This window comes from Callorhinus ursinus, unplaced genomic scaffold, assembly GCF_003265705.2.
Source record: "Callorhinus ursinus isolate GAN/ISIS: 27379988/994484 unplaced genomic scaffold, GSC_fseal_2.0 scaffold2, whole genome shotgun sequence".
Lineage (NCBI taxonomy): Eukaryota > Metazoa > Chordata > Mammalia > Carnivora > Otariidae > Callorhinus > Callorhinus ursinus.
In genome coordinates, this window is record NW_027397064.1 from 86,692,166 (window position 1) to 86,709,993 (window position 17,828).

At 36.7% G+C, this 17,828-nt stretch overlaps 1 protein-coding gene across 1 annotated transcript in view; it reads left to right on the forward strand.

The window, feature by feature from the left end:
• The window catches only part of LRP1B (LDL receptor related protein 1B), a 1,894,461-nt gene that overhangs the window by 1,681,809 nt on the left and 194,824 nt on the right, over positions 1 to 17,828 (forward strand). The window contains exons 64-66 of the mRNA XM_073905704.1: positions 4,259 to 4,375; positions 4,496 to 4,615; positions 6,066 to 6,185. Coding sequence (XP_073761805.1) covers positions 4,259 to 4,375; positions 4,496 to 4,615; positions 6,066 to 6,185 — 357 coding nt within the window. The remainder of the gene's footprint in view (positions 1 to 4,258; positions 4,376 to 4,495; positions 4,616 to 6,065; positions 6,186 to 17,828) is intronic.

The window sequence follows — 17,828 nt, forward strand, 5'->3', positions numbered from 1 at the left end:
TGTTCCTTTCTGGCCTATGTTACTTTAGGCTCTCTCTTTGCTTAGAGGACCCCTTTCAATATTTCTTGTAGGGCTGCTTTCATGGTTGCAAATTCCTTTAGTTTTGTTTGTCCTGGAAGCTTTTATCTCTCCTTCTATTTTCAATGACAGTTTAGCTAGATATAGTATTCTTGGCTGCATATTTTCTCATTTAGTGCTGAATATATCATGCCAGTCATTTCTGGCCTGCCAGGTGTCTGTGGATAGGTCTGTTGCCAATCTAATGTTTCTACCATTGTGGGTTACAGATCTCTTGGCCTTAGCTGCTTTCAGGATTTTCTCTTTATTTCTGAGACTCATAAGTTTTACTATTAGATGTCAGGGTGTTGACCTATTTTTATTGATTTTGAGGGGGGTTCTCTGTGCCTCCTGGATTTTGATGCCTGTTTCCTTCCCCACATTAGGGAAGTTCTCTGGTATAATTTGCTCCAATTTACCTTCTGCCCCTCTCTCTCTTTCTTCTTCTTCTGGGATCCAAATTATTCTAATATTGTTTTGTCTTATGGTATCACTTATCTCTTGAATTCTGCTCTCGTCATTCACTAGTTGTTTATTTTTCTTTGTCTCAACTTTTTTATTCTCCATCATTCGGTCTTCTAGATCACTATTCTCTCTTCTGCCTCATTTATCCTAGCAGTTAGAGCCTCCATTTTTATTGCACCTCATGAATAACCTTTTTGATTTCAAGTTGGTTAGATTTTAGTTCTTTTATTTCTCTTGAAAGTTTTTCTCTAATATCTTCCATGCTGTTTTTCAAACCCAGCTAGTATCTTTAAAATCGTCATTCTGAACTCTAGTTCTGACAACTTACTAATGTCTGTGTTGATTAGGTGTCTGGCATTCGGTACTGCCTCTTGTTCTTTTTTTGAGATGATTTTTTCTGTCTTGTCATTTTGTCCAGAAGACAACAGATGAATGAGAGAACAAAATGCTAACAGGATAACAACGACCCCAGAAAAATATACTCTAAATATATCAGAAGAGACCTGATATTGGGGGAAAAGAAAAGGAAGGAATGAAAAAAGAAAAATGAAAATGAAAAAGATTAAAAAAAATTAAAAAAGAATATGATCAAATATGATTAGGCAGGTGAATAGATCAGTGCCACACACTAGATTTTGGGCATATTTTGGTCTGTTAGAAGAAACTGCCCCATAAAATTTAAAGAAGAAAAGCTTATTTATGTACAAAAAATAGGGTTAAATATAATGAAGGGATGGAATATGACTGTAAAGATGAAAATTATAAAAGATTTTATAAAAGCAATTGATAAGATATGAAGTTGGTTGAAAAACAAAATAAGAGAAATTTTGAAAAAGGAAGAAAAAGGAGAGAATGTGATCAGGCAGGGGAGTAGAACAAAGCCATACACTAGAGATTTAGGGTATATTTTGGTCCTTCAGAAGAAATTGTATCCCAAAATTTAAAGAGAGAACAACTTAGATATATGCCAAAAATAAGGTTAACTACTATGAAGGGATAGAATATGACTCTAAGAATGAAAAATAAAAAAGATTTTTAAAAAAGGATTGATAACATGTTGGTTAAAAAAGGGAAAAAGAAAAATTAAAAAAAAAAGAAAAAGAAAATTAAAAAAATATTAACTTTGAAAGACTAAAGAATCAGGGGGAAAAATGCCATGAATTCTATGTGCTGTATTCCCCTAGTGCTGGTGTTCTGCCATTCTCATTGATGGGTAAACTTGGTCTTGGCTGGCTGTTCTTGCTGATCTTCTGGGGGATGGACCTGTCACAGTGATTCTCAGATGTCTTTGCTGGAGGTGGAATTGCCCTGCCCTTCCGGGGGCCAGGTTGAGTAATCTGCTCGGGTTTGCTCTCCGTAGCTTTTGTTCCCTGCAAGCTTTCTGAATTGCTTTTAACGACGAGAGTGAAAATGGCGGCCTCCCAATCTCTGCGTGGAGGAGCCGAGAACTTGGGGCCCTACTCCTCAGTGTGCCCCCAGAGAAAAGCAGTCAATCACTCCTGTCTCCCCAGTCTCTTGCCACACTCCATGCTCACCCAGCCTGTGACCAAGCATTTCTAGCTCTGGCACATGACCCCGTGTGGAGTCTCCAAACCCAGCAGATTCCTGCGGTGTGCTCCCCTGCCGCTCTTCCTGGGGGAGGAAGGGGATCCTTCCCAGATCTACCACTTGTTGGGTCCCTGCTGGAGGAGCCATGGCCCGACTGTGCCGTGGATAACAGTTTATGGCAACCCTGAGCTGAGAGCCCCCTCTAGCTCCATCTCTGCAGCCAGCTTGCCCACTCCAATATCTGGGAGCTCTGCTGCAATCAGGCACCCCCGTCTTTCTGCGACCCTGAGGGTCCTGAGACCACACTGTCTCAGCGAGGGTTCCACCCCCTGCTTAGCCACTGGAATGACATCCCTCAGTGGAGCGGAGTGGACTTGTAAAAGTTCCAGTTTTGTGCTCTGCTGCTCCATCACTTGCCGGTATCGGCTGACAGAGACCCCCTCCCCCGCTGTCTATCTTCCCGAGTATTGCCTCAGATTCGCTTCTCCACACATCCTACTTTCCAGAAAGTGGTCACTTTTCTGTTCAGAGAGTTGCTGCTATTCTTTTCTTTGATGTCCTGTTGAGTTTGTAGGTGTTCAGAATGGTTTGATCCCTATCTAGCTGAATTCCTGGGACCAGACGAAATTTAGGTCTCCTACTCCTCCACCATCTTGCTCCTTCCCCCCTCATATTTACACACTTTCAAAATATATGGTGAACAAATATAATTTTAAAGTCGTCTGAGGGAAAGCAAGGAGACATCTGGTATCTAAGAGTTTCTGTGTCATCCTTATCCTGCTTAAATACCAATAGTACATGTTTTTATTGGTGACATTATCTCTGTGATTTTTAGTAAATGATCTTTTAGTTGGAGTCGATGGGTTAACAGCACCGGACATCTGTAGGCATGGAGCTTTATTTTGAGAGTTATGGTGAGGTGGAAAGTGATGTACATGAGTCTGTGGAGTGTTTAGAATTCATTTTTGAGTAGCTGCATCTTCAAAATTTGCAGGTACTAATTTACTTACATCCTTATAATTTCATCTGAAAAGACAGGAAAGCTTAAATCCTGTTTCACATAACTTGCAAACTTCAATAATGTTATTTAAATGCATGTGGTTAAGAGTGATGCATCACGAATTCTCTGGCACCCTAAGTTTTTGATTGCATTTTCTATGATGCTCTAGTACACCAAGGATTATCCTGGAGACACATTTAAAGGTCAGATAGGCTTCCCATCTATTTTCCAGGCGTTGAAACTCCTCTGATAGTTAAAACTCATCTTATGGGCAGGTTGTTTTGGTAGCAAAGGAACATTCAAGAAAACCATATATGAAGCAAAAGGAAATAGAGGAAGTGCACATGTTCGTAATATGAGAAATTAAGTATCACACAGTTTCAACACTTAGTGTGATTAACTAAGAAATGTTATAGATTGAAGTTAAATGACTTTCAACATTTTAGAACTCACTTATATGGACGTCGAGCATATATTGAGTTAATTTTTTAATGTTAAAGAAATTTCACTTAATATTATATATATAAAAGCATAATTAATTTCCCAAAGAAAGTTTAAAATATCACTTATTAATATTTGGTTGACTTATCAAAACTACATACATTAGGATCATCAGTCAAAAGGTAAGTGTTTTATTACAAGCAACTTGGTTTGTGAGAAGACTCAGAGTCAGATCTAGATCTAATTTCCATATCTGGCACTTGAAACTTGTACATACTTGGGTGAGTTATTAATATCCATGAGACCTAGTTTCCTCATTTATAAAATGGTCATGGTGATATTGAGGTGAGAAAGTTATGATGAGATTCAATTAGTAGCTCTATGTGAAAGGGTCTCACCCAGTGCTTGATACAGAGTAGATATTCAATAGATCCTACTTTATTATGATGATTATTCTTATCATTATTTCATATATAAATTCAAAAATATGGCAAAAATGCCTTATCATCTGGGATTTCTTACTGTTAATTTGTGAAATGTAATCTGGAGGCCATCTGAGTTGCTCATGGCCTGGTTGTACCATATATCTAAACCCAATAGCTATCTATGTATAAGACATTCACGTTGTGCTCTAGAGTATGTTTAATATAATGAAATAATAAATATCTGTAATGTCAGGAAAGCTCTATTTAAGAGGTCATGAGTGAAGCTTGACGTTCGATGATACCAGTCTGTTTTCTCCCCTAGCTGAATTTAAATGTCAGCCAGGCCGGTTTCAGTGTGGCACTGGGCTCTGTGCTCTGCCTGCTTTCATCTGTGATGGAGAGAACGACTGTGGAGACAATTCTGATGAACTCAACTGTGGTAGGTGATTAAATTCTTAACCAAGGAACAGAAATCTAATTATTACCTGATTTTGTCTGCACTGATTTATACAGACACAGTTTCAGCACAGATTTTGTTGTTCTTCTTTCTCTCTTTTAGACACACATGTCTGCCTGTCAGGTCAGTTCAAGTGTACAAAGAACCAAAAATGTATCCCAGCAAACCTCAGGTGTAATGGACAAGATGACTGTGGGGACGAGGAAGATGAAAGAGACTGTCGTAAGTCACCTCAGAATGTTCCATCTTGTCTTACTCGAATCTCAACTGACATTGGTCTAAAATTTTTTGTTGTGTACCATACATCCACATAGTGTAGAAAAACATAACACCAATTATGGGCATATACTTCCAAATCGGTACCTTTGGGGATGGGTTACTTAAGAAGCTCTCTATAAAGGATATAGAGAAAATTAAAACATGGGTGGTCTTTACTTAAATAGCTATGTGGAGGTTATGGCAAACCTGAAACAACATGCATTCATTCACATCATCCTTAAGGGAAGAAGCAAAATCAACATTACAGGTGACTGTGGTGTTTTATTCATAAATTGATTTTTTTTTTTTGCCCACATTAAGCAGCTACAGGTATTTTTCTTCTATTGATTAATCAGTTACTTGAAATCAACTCCATTAATTAGATTGTTTTTCCCCCATAAAATACATGTTGAATATATGATGAGAAAATCTGAGCAAAAGGATCTACAAAATAATTTGTTAAAAACCGTAGATAATACTCTATATAATGTATCTTTGCAAGCTACTTCAAGAAACAACAGTAAAATATGTTCTACTCTTTTCCCTCTTTTTCCCATCCCCCACCAAAAATCAAACTCGGTTAAATGGAAGGCAAAACAGTTTCCGTCGTATACATATATGCACAGAGGCAGACAGGTGCGCGCACGCGCGCGCGCACACACACACACACACACACACACACACACACACACAGAATCGGAACAATAAAGTACCTGTCAAGTTTCAGGGTCTCAACAGAACCACTGTCAACATTTCTGTCTTGCTGTAGTTTTATTTTATTCCCCTAAAACTTTTATCAGTAAATAATGTGCAGTCACCCAGCAATTTGATTGAGATGGTGCATTCAGAATAAAGTCACTACCACTTCTTTATGGTTAGTCATTCTAAGAGCTGATCCATTAAACTGACTAGGATTTGCGATGCAGTTTACACTCTAATTCCCATGTTCGCCTCTTCCCTCAAAAACCCAACACGACTAGAGATTTTGAGGAGTTTGATGGTTTTTATTTCCTTATTCACCAATATCTTCTGATTTTAGTCTTTTTCTATTTATAGAAATGCATATGTATAAATTCTTCCATTTATTTGGTAAAATTATTCTGAAAGGCTCTGAATTCTTTATTTTTAAAATTAATTTTGAAATATAGCTAATCAAGGTGGGCTTGTTTTGAGAACTCTGATTTTTATCAAATGTATCATTGCAGAAATAGGTTTTATTTATTTCTACCAGAAAGAATATTTGGAATATATCATAGATAATGAAAGTTAAAACTCTTCACCTTCAGAGCTTTATTAATTAAAAGATAATACATTTCCAGTTGACTGTCTTAAGCAGTTGTTTGTCTAATTGTTTTTTAGATAAAATGTCTGTTCTTGTTCAAAGCTACATTTTAATAGATGTTTTTCTCTTAAGCTGAAAACAGCTGTTCTCCAGACTATTTCCAATGTAAAACTACTAAACATTGCATTTCCAAGCTGTGGGTTTGTGATGAGGATCCAGACTGTGCAGACGCATCAGATGAGGCCAACTGTGGTGAGTGTTTTGTGACCCTGCATCATACCTACTGTGTTTGTGTCATCTGACATAGCCACAGTGAAAGGAATTTGAACACAATTCTGGTGAAACTAAGGTCTCACATGAGAAAATTTTGTCTCTGCGTTCACAGAGTCTTAGTAACCTCAGGTGAGCTATTTTATAAAAAACAATCTCAGGTTAGCTATTTTTACCCATAGAAGGGTAAGGCAGAGGAGTAATATTGCTGAAAATGACTCAACACTACTTCTAAAAGGATGGATTTAAAAGGTAGGCTAAACTATCACCTTCTTGTATTAAAGTATGCACATGGTATTAATATTTAATTAATAGAAACAATGAGACATTATCTTTGCATTGTTCCAGACTTTATTTATTTTGCTTAAATACATATGATTTTCCATTCATTCAATGATTACTGGTTATTCTTAAACATGGTGAAAGGAAGGGAAAAGATAATAAAAGTATCTTTTCTGTCTTAATAGATGACAAGGATTACTTAAGTTAGCATTTGTTTCTGAAACATTTATCTTTTCACTTAAAATCAGTTCTTTCATTTACAAGAATTAGTCCTTAATTAACATTGCAGAAATGGAGAACATATTCGTTTTGTTTAATGCATTTCATTCTATCTTGAAAATGTCAACAGGAAGACAGAAATGAAGAGTAGTTGTCATCTGTAATTCATTTTATCAACATTTATTAAACACTAATAGAGACTATTTTGTAGGTGAATACACCAAACTTGGCATTGTTGGGGAAGCAAAAAAATACATAATCTAGTAATTGATTAAGAAAAGCAAAGTTTGGGCGCCCCGGTGGCTCAGTCAGTTAAGCATCCAATTCTTGATTTCGGCTCAGGTCATGACAACCCTGAGGCTCTGCACTGGCCATGGAGCCTGCTTGGAATTTTCTCTCTGCTTCTCCCTCTGCCCCTCCCCAACCTTCTAAAAAAAAAAAAAGAAAGAAAGAAAGAAAGAAAGAAAGAAAGAAAGAAAGAAAGAAAGAAAGAAAGAAAGAAAGAAAGAAGAAAGGTAAATTTTATTCAAACAATATAGGACTTCCAGGTTTGGTAGACAAAATTGTGTTAAATGCAACTGCTATCTTCCACACTGCTCTTGGTTAACTCTTCTGAGAAAAAAAAAAGGAAATAATGAAAAACCTTTATGTTCTCTGAAATTCCATTTTTACTGAACAACATTCATGAGTTATATATGTAATAATTGACATTCATGTGTCTCTAAGTGTTTTTCCTGATGTCTTCCATATGACTATGTCTTCGGAACATGAAACCAAAACAACTTATCACAGTATCTTGAAACCCCATTTACCACTTTGTGAAACTCATAAGCAGTTCATAGAGCCTCAAAGTACAGTCATCAGTGATTTGTTTGTAACAATTATTAAGGACTTTTGCAGACTAGTTTATATATATATTATTGGCAAGTTTGCTCTGTTGTCTTTAGTATTTTTTGTTTACCAAAGCAAAAATGGAATAATGACATGTTAGCTATATGAATATTTTTTCTGGACTATCTATAATTTTTTCTTTAATTTGTTGTGATTTAACTGTTGTGGTGGATTATATTATTCAAACTGATCATTATTGACCATTGTAATAACAATAATTCCTAATATTTATTTGTGTTTGCTATATGGCCCAGGAAATGTGTTAAAGGCTTTATATTCATTATCTCATGTAATCTCTTTACTATCCTTACTTTATTGATTTCGTGAAAGAGTCCCAGGGAGGTTACATAATTTACCCAAACTTTCATGGCTAGCAGGTGGTGGAACTGGGACTTGAATCCAGAATTATTTCACACTATTCCACACACTCTGTGAACATAGTATAAAGCCACCTCATTCTCTTTTTTTAAAGGTTTTATTTAGGGGCACCTGGCTGACTCAGTAGGTTAAACGTCTGCCTTCAGCTCGGGTCATAATCCTGTGGTCCTGGGATCGAGTACCGCATTGGGCTCTCTGCTCAATGGGGAGCCTGCTTCTCTCTCTCCCTCTGCCATTCCCCCTGCTCGTGCTCTCTCTCTCTCACACACACAAACACAAAAATAAATAAATTAAATCTTTAAAAGAATAAAGATTTTATATATTTATTAGAGAGAGGGAGAGAGAGAGAGGGCTCATGTGTGCACACTCACGTGCACCAATGGAAGGGTATGGGGGAGGGGAGAAGGGTGGGAGAGGGACAAGCTGACTCTGTGTCCAGTGCAGAGTCCCACACGGGATCCCAAGATCATGACCCCTGCTGAAACCAAGAGTCAGACACAACTGACTAAGTCACCAGGTGCCCCTAGAGGCACCTCATTCTTTATGTGTAAAGAGAAAAATATTTAAATGTTTTCTGTTATAAAGTGATATAGAATTCTCCTGGCCATAGTCATTGTTATAAGTTCCTGACCAGTACACAAATACATACATACCTACAGTAAGAGGAAGAGAAGAGGCGGGAAGGTTGCATCTGATTTGCCTTAGACCCACTATAAAATTTTATTGTGGGCAGACACTAATTTAATTTAAAAAAAAACAACTTTTTAAAAAAGATTTTATTTATTTATTTCTTTGTGTATTTATTTATTTATCTAGAGTGAGAGAGAGAGAGTGTGCCAGCTGGGGGTGGGTGGGGAGAGGCAAGAGAGAGAGAGAATCCCAAGCAGACTCTGCATTAAGCCCAATCCATTCGCACTAACCATGGAGCCTGATCTGGGCTCCATCTCCGAGCCCTGAGATCACGACCTGAGGCGAAATCAAGAGTCAAATACTTGACGGAATGAGTTTTTCAGGTGACCCAATTTAAAAAAAATTTCTAGGGCGCCTGGGTGGCTCAGTCGTTAAGCGTCTGCCTTCGGCTCAGGTCATGATCCCAGGGTTCTGGGATCGAGTCCCACATCGCGCTCCGGGCGGGAGGCCCGCTTCTCCCTCTCCCACTCCCCCTGCTTGTGTTCCTGCTCTCGCTGTCTCTCTCTGTCAAATAAATAAATAAAATCTTTAAAATAAATAAATAAATAAATAAATAAATAGAATTTCTATATTACATTTTAGTATAGCATTTCTCAATCTTTATTCTTGATGGGCTAAAAAACTACCTCCTTCCCCTTTCTTTTGTCTTCAGTAAATGTAGAAATGCCGTGTATTTTTACTAAGTCTGTTAACACCTTTGTGGGATAGTTCACCTTTTGATACTTCCATTGAGTGGGGGAAAAAAAAAAAAAAACACTTCTTAAAGATGAACCCTATCAAACTAAGGCCTTATTATTTGAATCTGAGTTATATGTGTCTTTGTGGGAATGGACTTTGCCTAGAATAGGAGGTAAATTTCACTATTTCTCATGTTGAGTGTCCTCGGGGCCTCACAAGATGTTGAGTAGATTTGCATGAAGTGCTATCAAGTGACTGCCCTATTCTCTATTACAAAACCTCAATATGCAACTCATTTTCATTGTAGTCACTATACACTTCTACAGTTTCTTAGTCTGCTGTTAAACTTAGGGGCAAATCCTGTTTTACTCTTGGAGGTCACTTAGCTCTTACATCTTATTTCTCAGCAGTAATTTACCTACAGCAATTTATCTACAATTTTAGATCTAATTGGCTTCTGTCAATTTTAAAGTTCTAAAATTGTAATTTGTTCTACCTTGACATATACTTAATGAAATTTTTTTTCCTTTAAATTGTATAAATAATACCAGTGTAGGAGGTGGGGTCACTGAGACACTATGGAAAAACCTGACAAAATAGAGCAGAATAACTTGCAAACAAACAAAATACACATGTAGTACAGGGGATTAAAAAATGCTTTAATGTATAAATATTTTTTAAATTAATTTTTATATTTACTGGAATACCATGTTTATTGAATTCTGTCCAGTGTAATTCTTGAGTTCTTGCAGTTCTTGCAGATTTAGCAACTAAATTCAATACGTGTAAACATTTTATGTTAATCTAGAATTTAAGGAGGCCTCAAAACCACTTTGAATAGATGTAAATTAAAGGTAGTTTAGGAGTCTTTCTCCAATAGTTTAGTCTGGTGAGAATGGATACAAATTTTAAATTGAATTACATATTTTCCCATCTTATTACACATAGTTTTTGAGATGGCTAAATTTATGAATCTGTAAAAACTGCATTTGGCACATTTGAATTTAAATTCATAAATATTTTAAAAACATCTTTTAGCTCTATTTCTATGCAAGTAAAGATTTAAATGTATGCTATACTCATATTTATGACAAGATAGGTTTGACTTTGTTTTGTGAGTTGTTAATAGTTGTTATAAAATTACTTATTTTTGCTTGAAGGTGTTTACTCTTTCTTTACTAGATGCCCAGAGGGAAATAAGCTTTATAAAATGTAGATCTTGGGCGCCTGGGTGGCTCAGATGGTTAAGCGTCTGCCTTCGGCTCAGGTCATGATCCCAGGGTCCTGGGATCGAGTCCCACATCGGGCTCCCTGCTCCTTGGGAGCCTGCTTCTCCCTCTGCTTCTCTCTCTCTCTCTCTCCCTCTGTCTCCCTCTGTCTCTCATGAATAAATAAATAAAATCTTTAAAAAAATGTAGATCTTACCTTTTATTAAATTATAGGTTTTGACTCTTCTTGGAAGGCTGCTCTACTACTTCCTACAATGTTGGACAAACACCAGATTTGAATGCCTGATCAAAATATATGCAATACCTCAACTGTAGTAGCTCCAGGATTTTCACTCCAAATTTCAAATTTCTCCACCTTCTGCCTGCCATTTTCCATTTTAGGAAGGAAATGCAGATTTGGGATTTGACAAATCTGTAGTGGATTCTTGCTTCTACCTTGTAATCAGAGTTGGAACTTTTCTATAATTTGACTCTTACAAGATGATATCAGAATCCATGTCTTTTTACTAAGTCCTCTGTCCCCAGTTTATAGTTTACCTTCTCTGTTCCCTAGGCATCTGTGTCACATTCCTTTCGTCAGTTATTCCCCTTGGGCTTTCCTGGTCAGCTCCACACTCACATTACAGTTCTCTGGAATCCACTGTCTGCTCTATCATATTGCTCTTTTCTGTGACCATGTTTCCTGCTTTCTTTTTTGCCGTCCCTTCACCTTATCTAGAATCCTTGATAATTCTTGGTTCAGCACCATTTGCTGCCTTTGAGCAGTCTTGGTTTATAACCTGCTGCTTGGCGAATTATCTCAAAATAAGGTGCTAGCTATAATCACACCAGCTAGAGCTTATAAGAGGATCTTGAGTTTCCTACAGTAGCATTGTAGTTTCTGCAGCCTGGTTTGCCAACATGATACTGAACACATTCAAACTAAAAGATAGAAGTGATCAATATGTGCTTTAATTCTCCCCTAAATCTCTGATGAGGAAATCTGAATTAGTCTACTTAATCTATAAGAATAGAAGAAACAGATGTTTTAGAGTTAAAGCAAGTGCATATATAATTATAAAATACTTCTACCATACAGACTTGTACAGGAAGTTATATAGTAAGCAATTACCATTTTTAATAGATTTTAATATTTGGCCTAAGGTATCTCTTTTAAAACATTCAGACCCCTACAATAACATATAAAGTCCACCTCTTTCTTCTCCCCTTCCCTTCTTCTGAAGTGGTTGTGTATCATTCACATGCTTGTTTGTTTTTTTTTCACTTGTACAAATATTTGTATGTATTCATTAATATATATGTAATAGTTAATAGTATCTTAAAAATTTACATAAATACTGTTATCTTTTCAGTATTAAATTGAAGCTTGACATTTTCTAGTGGTCTAGTGTATAAATGTGAATAACACATTTTCATACTGAAGGTTATTTTTACATGTTACAATTATTACATATTCATGGGCAAATAAAGCACAAAATATTTCATACAATCTGAGCTATAGACACCATGAAGTCTCAGTTCCCTACTCAGATGCTCTGATTGTCAACTTGCCTGAAAGTTTATTTAAAGCTGTTGTGACAACATCCAGAGGCAGGAATCTGTTAGCCCTGTGGTCAATATCAGGGTAAATTATATGCAGCATGGAGGGCCTGGAATGAGTCTGAACAGAGAAACTCCGATATCGATGGCTATAACTACAGTAGAATAATTCATGATATTTGAAGTTAGTTATTTTCAAAATATTTATTTACTTGCACTTAGAATAGCATGCAGCAGATGTTAGTCCCCTGATTTCAAGACCATCCATGGGAGAAAGTACTGTGTTCCTCATATACGCAAGAAAAGATGATGTCCTAAATTCTGTACCTTGGAAAACAATTCATTTACATGCATTTAGTTAAGGTATCTGTTTAGTGTTTTTAATCAATGTTTCCTGAATTTAAATGTAGGTTAGAAATTGCTGTATTGTATTTTGGTTAGCAAACAAATTATGTGAACATTCTAAAGCACCTCTTCCCTGCTGTGTGGCTGTCCCTTTTGTGTGGGGGCAGAAGGAAGGGTCTCTTGTTGAGGGAGGCTGCTGGGAGCCAGGTTTTAAATTTTCTAACACATGGCATCATGATATCTCTGCTACTTAACATGGTGGGATTATATACCTTTACGTTAGTGGGTGGAGAGGAGAAAGGGCCTCCTTTCTGATTGGTCTGACCTCTGATTGGTCTTTGCTGCCTGATTGGTCAGATCTGCACCTCAACCGCGCCCTGTGCTGTGGAGCCCTGGCATTACAGCCCACGGCCAAAGTGTAGGCTTGGCTGTGTCCCTCCAAGTCTCCCTTTCTGGGGAGCTGCAAACTGATCTTAAGTTTCTACTGTTAAATGAAAGCTCTTGAGCTAAGACATCCAGGGACACATTATCCTGAAAATCTGCCGGCCTTGTGAGGAGCCAGAAATAGGGTCTCACGCTTATCTCTCTAGCTAGTACTCACTTTTAATGTCATAGAGTCGCCCCTGAGTGTTACTGACTGTGTTAGGTACCTGATACTAGATGTTTCTCCTGGAAGCTTCGCATCGTTTTGAGATATATTTGGGGCATGGTAACACTTATTTTCTCAGTAGTCTTGGCCTGTCCCATATCATTCTGGATACCGCTCCTATGTTCTGAGGATGTGTACAGCTGCACTCTCCACACAACCTGTGTGTGTGTGTGGGTGGGTGTTTTATTTTGCATTTTTAGAGAATCAAATATACTTGGTGAAGGATGAGAGGAGCAGTATAACAAAAATGAACTTTTTCTTCTCACAATCTCTCAGGATCCAGAAGTGGGCATTTACTTTCTCTACCTACCTAAAAGAAACTTCTACATCATATATCTTATCATTGTTGAGGTGGCACTTGTCTACTCCACTCCTTACCCTGGCAAAACAGCTGTGGAACAATACAATTTGTGAGGGAGAGAAATGAAAACCACATTGCTTTACAGTTTTAGAAGATGTTTTAATCTTACACTAATATGACCCCAGATGATTTGTAAAATAACACCTAACAACAATCTCATAGAATCACTATCTCAGAATATATTTTAGACATACTGCTTGGTATGTGTTACTGGAGTCTGTGTAGTTTATACTCAATTTAATGCTAATACATTTTATTTTATAATCGTGTAGCTCTATATTGCTACCTTAAAAACATAATGTGGACAAATGTCATCACCTTTCTTTTTAAATAGAAGCTTTTTAAATATGATTCAACTCCTGGTACATTTCTGAAGTTTTAAAGTATTTGCCCTGAAAATAAATGTATGTTCTGAAAAAGTGGGGTAATCTGGAGAGCTTATTTTCTGAGCAAAGAAGCTTCTGTTAATTCACTAGGATATATTTTTATACTAGTATTATATTTTATGGTAAATTTTTTGATGTATCATATGTCTTGCTGTCATCCATCTATTTGTTTGTTTGGCAAAATTCTATCTTTTATCCATTTTCAGTCAATGATATTTGTGTTTGAGTATCTCTCTCTCTCTCTTTCTTTGTATGTGTATGAGAAAGATAAAGAAAGGGAAATATAGCCTCTTTGGCACTGAAATGTTTTGGTTTTATATAGCCCTCGAAGTAAAGCCTATCCGTATGAATGGGGCCAGGAAATGGCCGTCTAGTATTTATATGAAGAAATGAATGACCTACCTCTGTATACTTTAAAAATCTAAGTAGAAAACATTTAGTCTTTTTATAACTTGTGTTCAGTAACTTCCAGGCATTCACTATCTCTCTATCAAAGGGATGTGCAATTATTTGGTGATGTTATTTTATTTTGTTTGTCCTTCTTAGTAATAAGAGGAAATTGTGAGATTTAACTTTTGTTCCACAAAGCACAATGAGTCAGGAGGCGTGCCAAATATTGTAGATTCTAGATTGATCTGTAGTAAAGGCCATGAAAGGAAATAGCTTTTTGCCCAGTGAGGTTTATAATTGATTTGTAAAGGAAAGAGCTACATATTTGTTTTAATAAGAATTGTGTTGATGCAGTTGATATTTTTTTAAGGAAATTGAGTCAGTAATTTAGCATTCTGTAATACTTTTGTTTGAAAAACTTCATCCTTGTTATACTGCTCCTCTCATCCTTCACCAAGTATATTTTATTCTCTAAAAATGCAAAAAAACACACACACACACACACACACACACACACACACACACACAAAGCTAGTTGGAGATTTATAGCAGAATGTGGGAAAAATAAGTATTAGATACTTTATAAAAATGCTTAAGAAATATAAAACTTTAAAACAGTAACTTTTTATCTACCCTTGGAAGAAAATTATTTGTACTTGTTTTGGTTTACAAGATTCTGTAAAATATCGTTTGGGCTGGTGATTTCCTTAAAGAACATTGTTGCCATTTTATCTTCAGGGGTTATTCAGTGTGGCTTAGTACCATGTTTATATGATTATATTATATATTAGTGAGTGAAAATAAATAGAATGTAAGACTGCAGTGCTTTTTCTCAATACCAATAATATAGGTAATGCATCTACGTATAGAAAATATTATTGTTTACACTTTAAAAAATAGTTCTGATTGTGTTTCCTGGGTGCCTCACTCAGTTAAGCATCTGAGTTTTGGTTTCCACCGAGTCATGATCTCAGGGTCTGGAGATTAAGCCTGGCATAGGGCTCTGTGCTCAACGGGGAGTCTGCTTGAGATTCTCTCTCTCTCCCTCTGTCTCTTCCCTTGCTAGTGTGCTCTCTCTCAAATAAATAAATAAATAAATAAATAAATAAATAAATAAAAGGAAAATGCTGATAGCTTCTTTCAACTGGGTAGAGGACTAATCATCTTATTCAAATAACCAGCCTGGGGCTCCTGGGTGGCTCAGTCATTAAGCATCCACCTTCAGCTCAGGTCATGATCCCAGGGTCCTGGGATCAAGCCTGGCACCAGGCTCCCTGCTCTGCGGGAGGCCTTCTTCTCCCTCTCCCACTCCCCCACTTGTGTTCCTGCTCTCACTATATTTCTTTCTCTGCCGAATGAATAAATAAAATCTTAAAAAGAAAAAAAAACAAATAACCAGCTTATAAAAAGATGATGTGTGTATTCAAAGCAATTAGGTTGTCACTTCAGTTTCTGTTCTGTATTCATAAATTGTAGTAAGAAACCTTGAAACATCATTTTTGATCTTTTAATTGGACATCTAATTAGTAGAATTTATAGAATATTTTTGAAGATTTTATAAGAATATATATTACATATACATAGTGCTATATATTATGTATTAGAAAGGTTATAAAGCTTAATAACTTAGTTTCTTGATACTTAATTTCTGAGAACAGATTCAAAATATACAGATTTTTAAATTGCTATTTTAAAAAACAATGTCATTTCAGAATTCTTAATCTCAGGAGACAAACTGAGGGTTGCTGGATTGGTGGAGGGGTAGGAAGGATGGGGTGGCTGGGTAATAAACATTGGGGACGATATGTGCTATGGTTAGCACTGTGAAGTGTGTAAGACTGTTGAATCACAGACCTGTACCTCTGAAACAAATAATACATTACATGTTTTAGAAAAAGAAGATAGTAGGAAGGGAAAAATGAAGTTGGGGACATTGGAGGGGGAGAGGAACCATGAGAGACTATGGACTCTGAGAAACAAACTGAGGGTTCTAGAGGGAGGGGGTGGGGGGGTAGGTTAACCTGGTGATGGGTGTTAAAGAGGGCACATACTGAATGGAGCACTGGGTGTTATATGCAAACAATGAATCATGGAACACTACATCAAAAACTAATGATATTATGTATGATGATTAACATCACATAATAAAATAAACAAAAAGTCAAAAACAAAACAAACAAAACAAGAAAAAATAAAAAGGAACATAATAGATATTAAAATAAAACGACAAGGGGTGTCTAGATGCCTCAATCAGTTAAGCTTCTGACTCTTGATTTCCACTCAGATAATGATCTCAGGGTCCGGATCTCAGGGTCCTGTGATCAAGTACCACATCAAGCTATGCACTTAGCAGGGAGTCTGCTTCTCTCCCTCTCCCTCTGCCCCTCTCCCCACTCATGCAGGAGCTCTCCCTCTCTAAAATAAATAAATAAATAAATCTTTCAGAAAATATATTAAAAATATGGATAGGAGGAAGGAAGATGGCAGAGAGGTAGGAGACCTAGATTTTGTTTGGTCCCAGGAATGCCGCTGGATAGGGATCAAAAAATTCTAAACACCTACGAACTCAACAGGAGGTAAAAGAAAAGAACAGCAACAACTCTCTAAACAAAAAAGCGACCACCTTCTGGAAGACGAAATGACTAGATGGAAAAAAATCACCTCAAAAAAAAGAACAAGAAAAAAAAAGAACAAGAGGCAGTACCGACTGCCAGGGACCTAATCAATATGGACATTAGTAAGATGTAGGAACTAGAGTTCAGAATGAGGATTTTAAAGATACTAGCTGGGCTTGAAAAAAGCATGGAAGATATTAGAGAAACACTTTCAAGAGAAATAAAAGAACTAAAATCTAACCAAGTCGAAATCAAAAAGGCTATTAATGAGGTGCAATAAAAAATGGAGGCTCTAACAGCTAGGATAAATGAGGCAGAAGAGAGAATTAGTGATTTATAAGCCCAAATGATGGAAAATAAAGAAGCTGAGATAAAGAAAGATAAACAACTACTGGATCAAAAGGACAGAATTTGAGAGATAAGTGATACCATAAGACAAAACAATATTAGAATAATTGGGATTCCAGAAGAAGAAGAAAGAGAGAGAGGGGCAGAGGTATATTGGAGCAAATTATAGCAGAGAATTTCCCTAATGTGGGGAAGGAAACAGGCATCAAAATCCAGGAGGCACAGAGAACCCCCCCTCAAAATCAATAAAAATAGGTCAACACCCTGACATCTAATAGTAAAACTTATGAGTCTCAGAAATAAAGAGAAAATCCTGAAAGCAGCTAAGGCCAAGAGATCTGTAACCTACAATGGTAGAAACATTACATTGGCAACAGACCTATCCACAGACACCTGGCAGGCCAGAAATGACTGGCATGATATATTCAGCACTAAATGAGAAAATATGCAGCCAAGAATACTATATCTAGCTAAACTGTCATTGAAAATAGAAGGAGAGATAAAAGCTTCCAGGACAAACAAAACTAAAGGAATTTGCAACCATGAAAGCAGCCCTACAAGAAATATTGAAAGGGGTCCTCTAAGCAAAGAGAGAGCCTAAAGTAACATAGGCCAGAAAGGAACA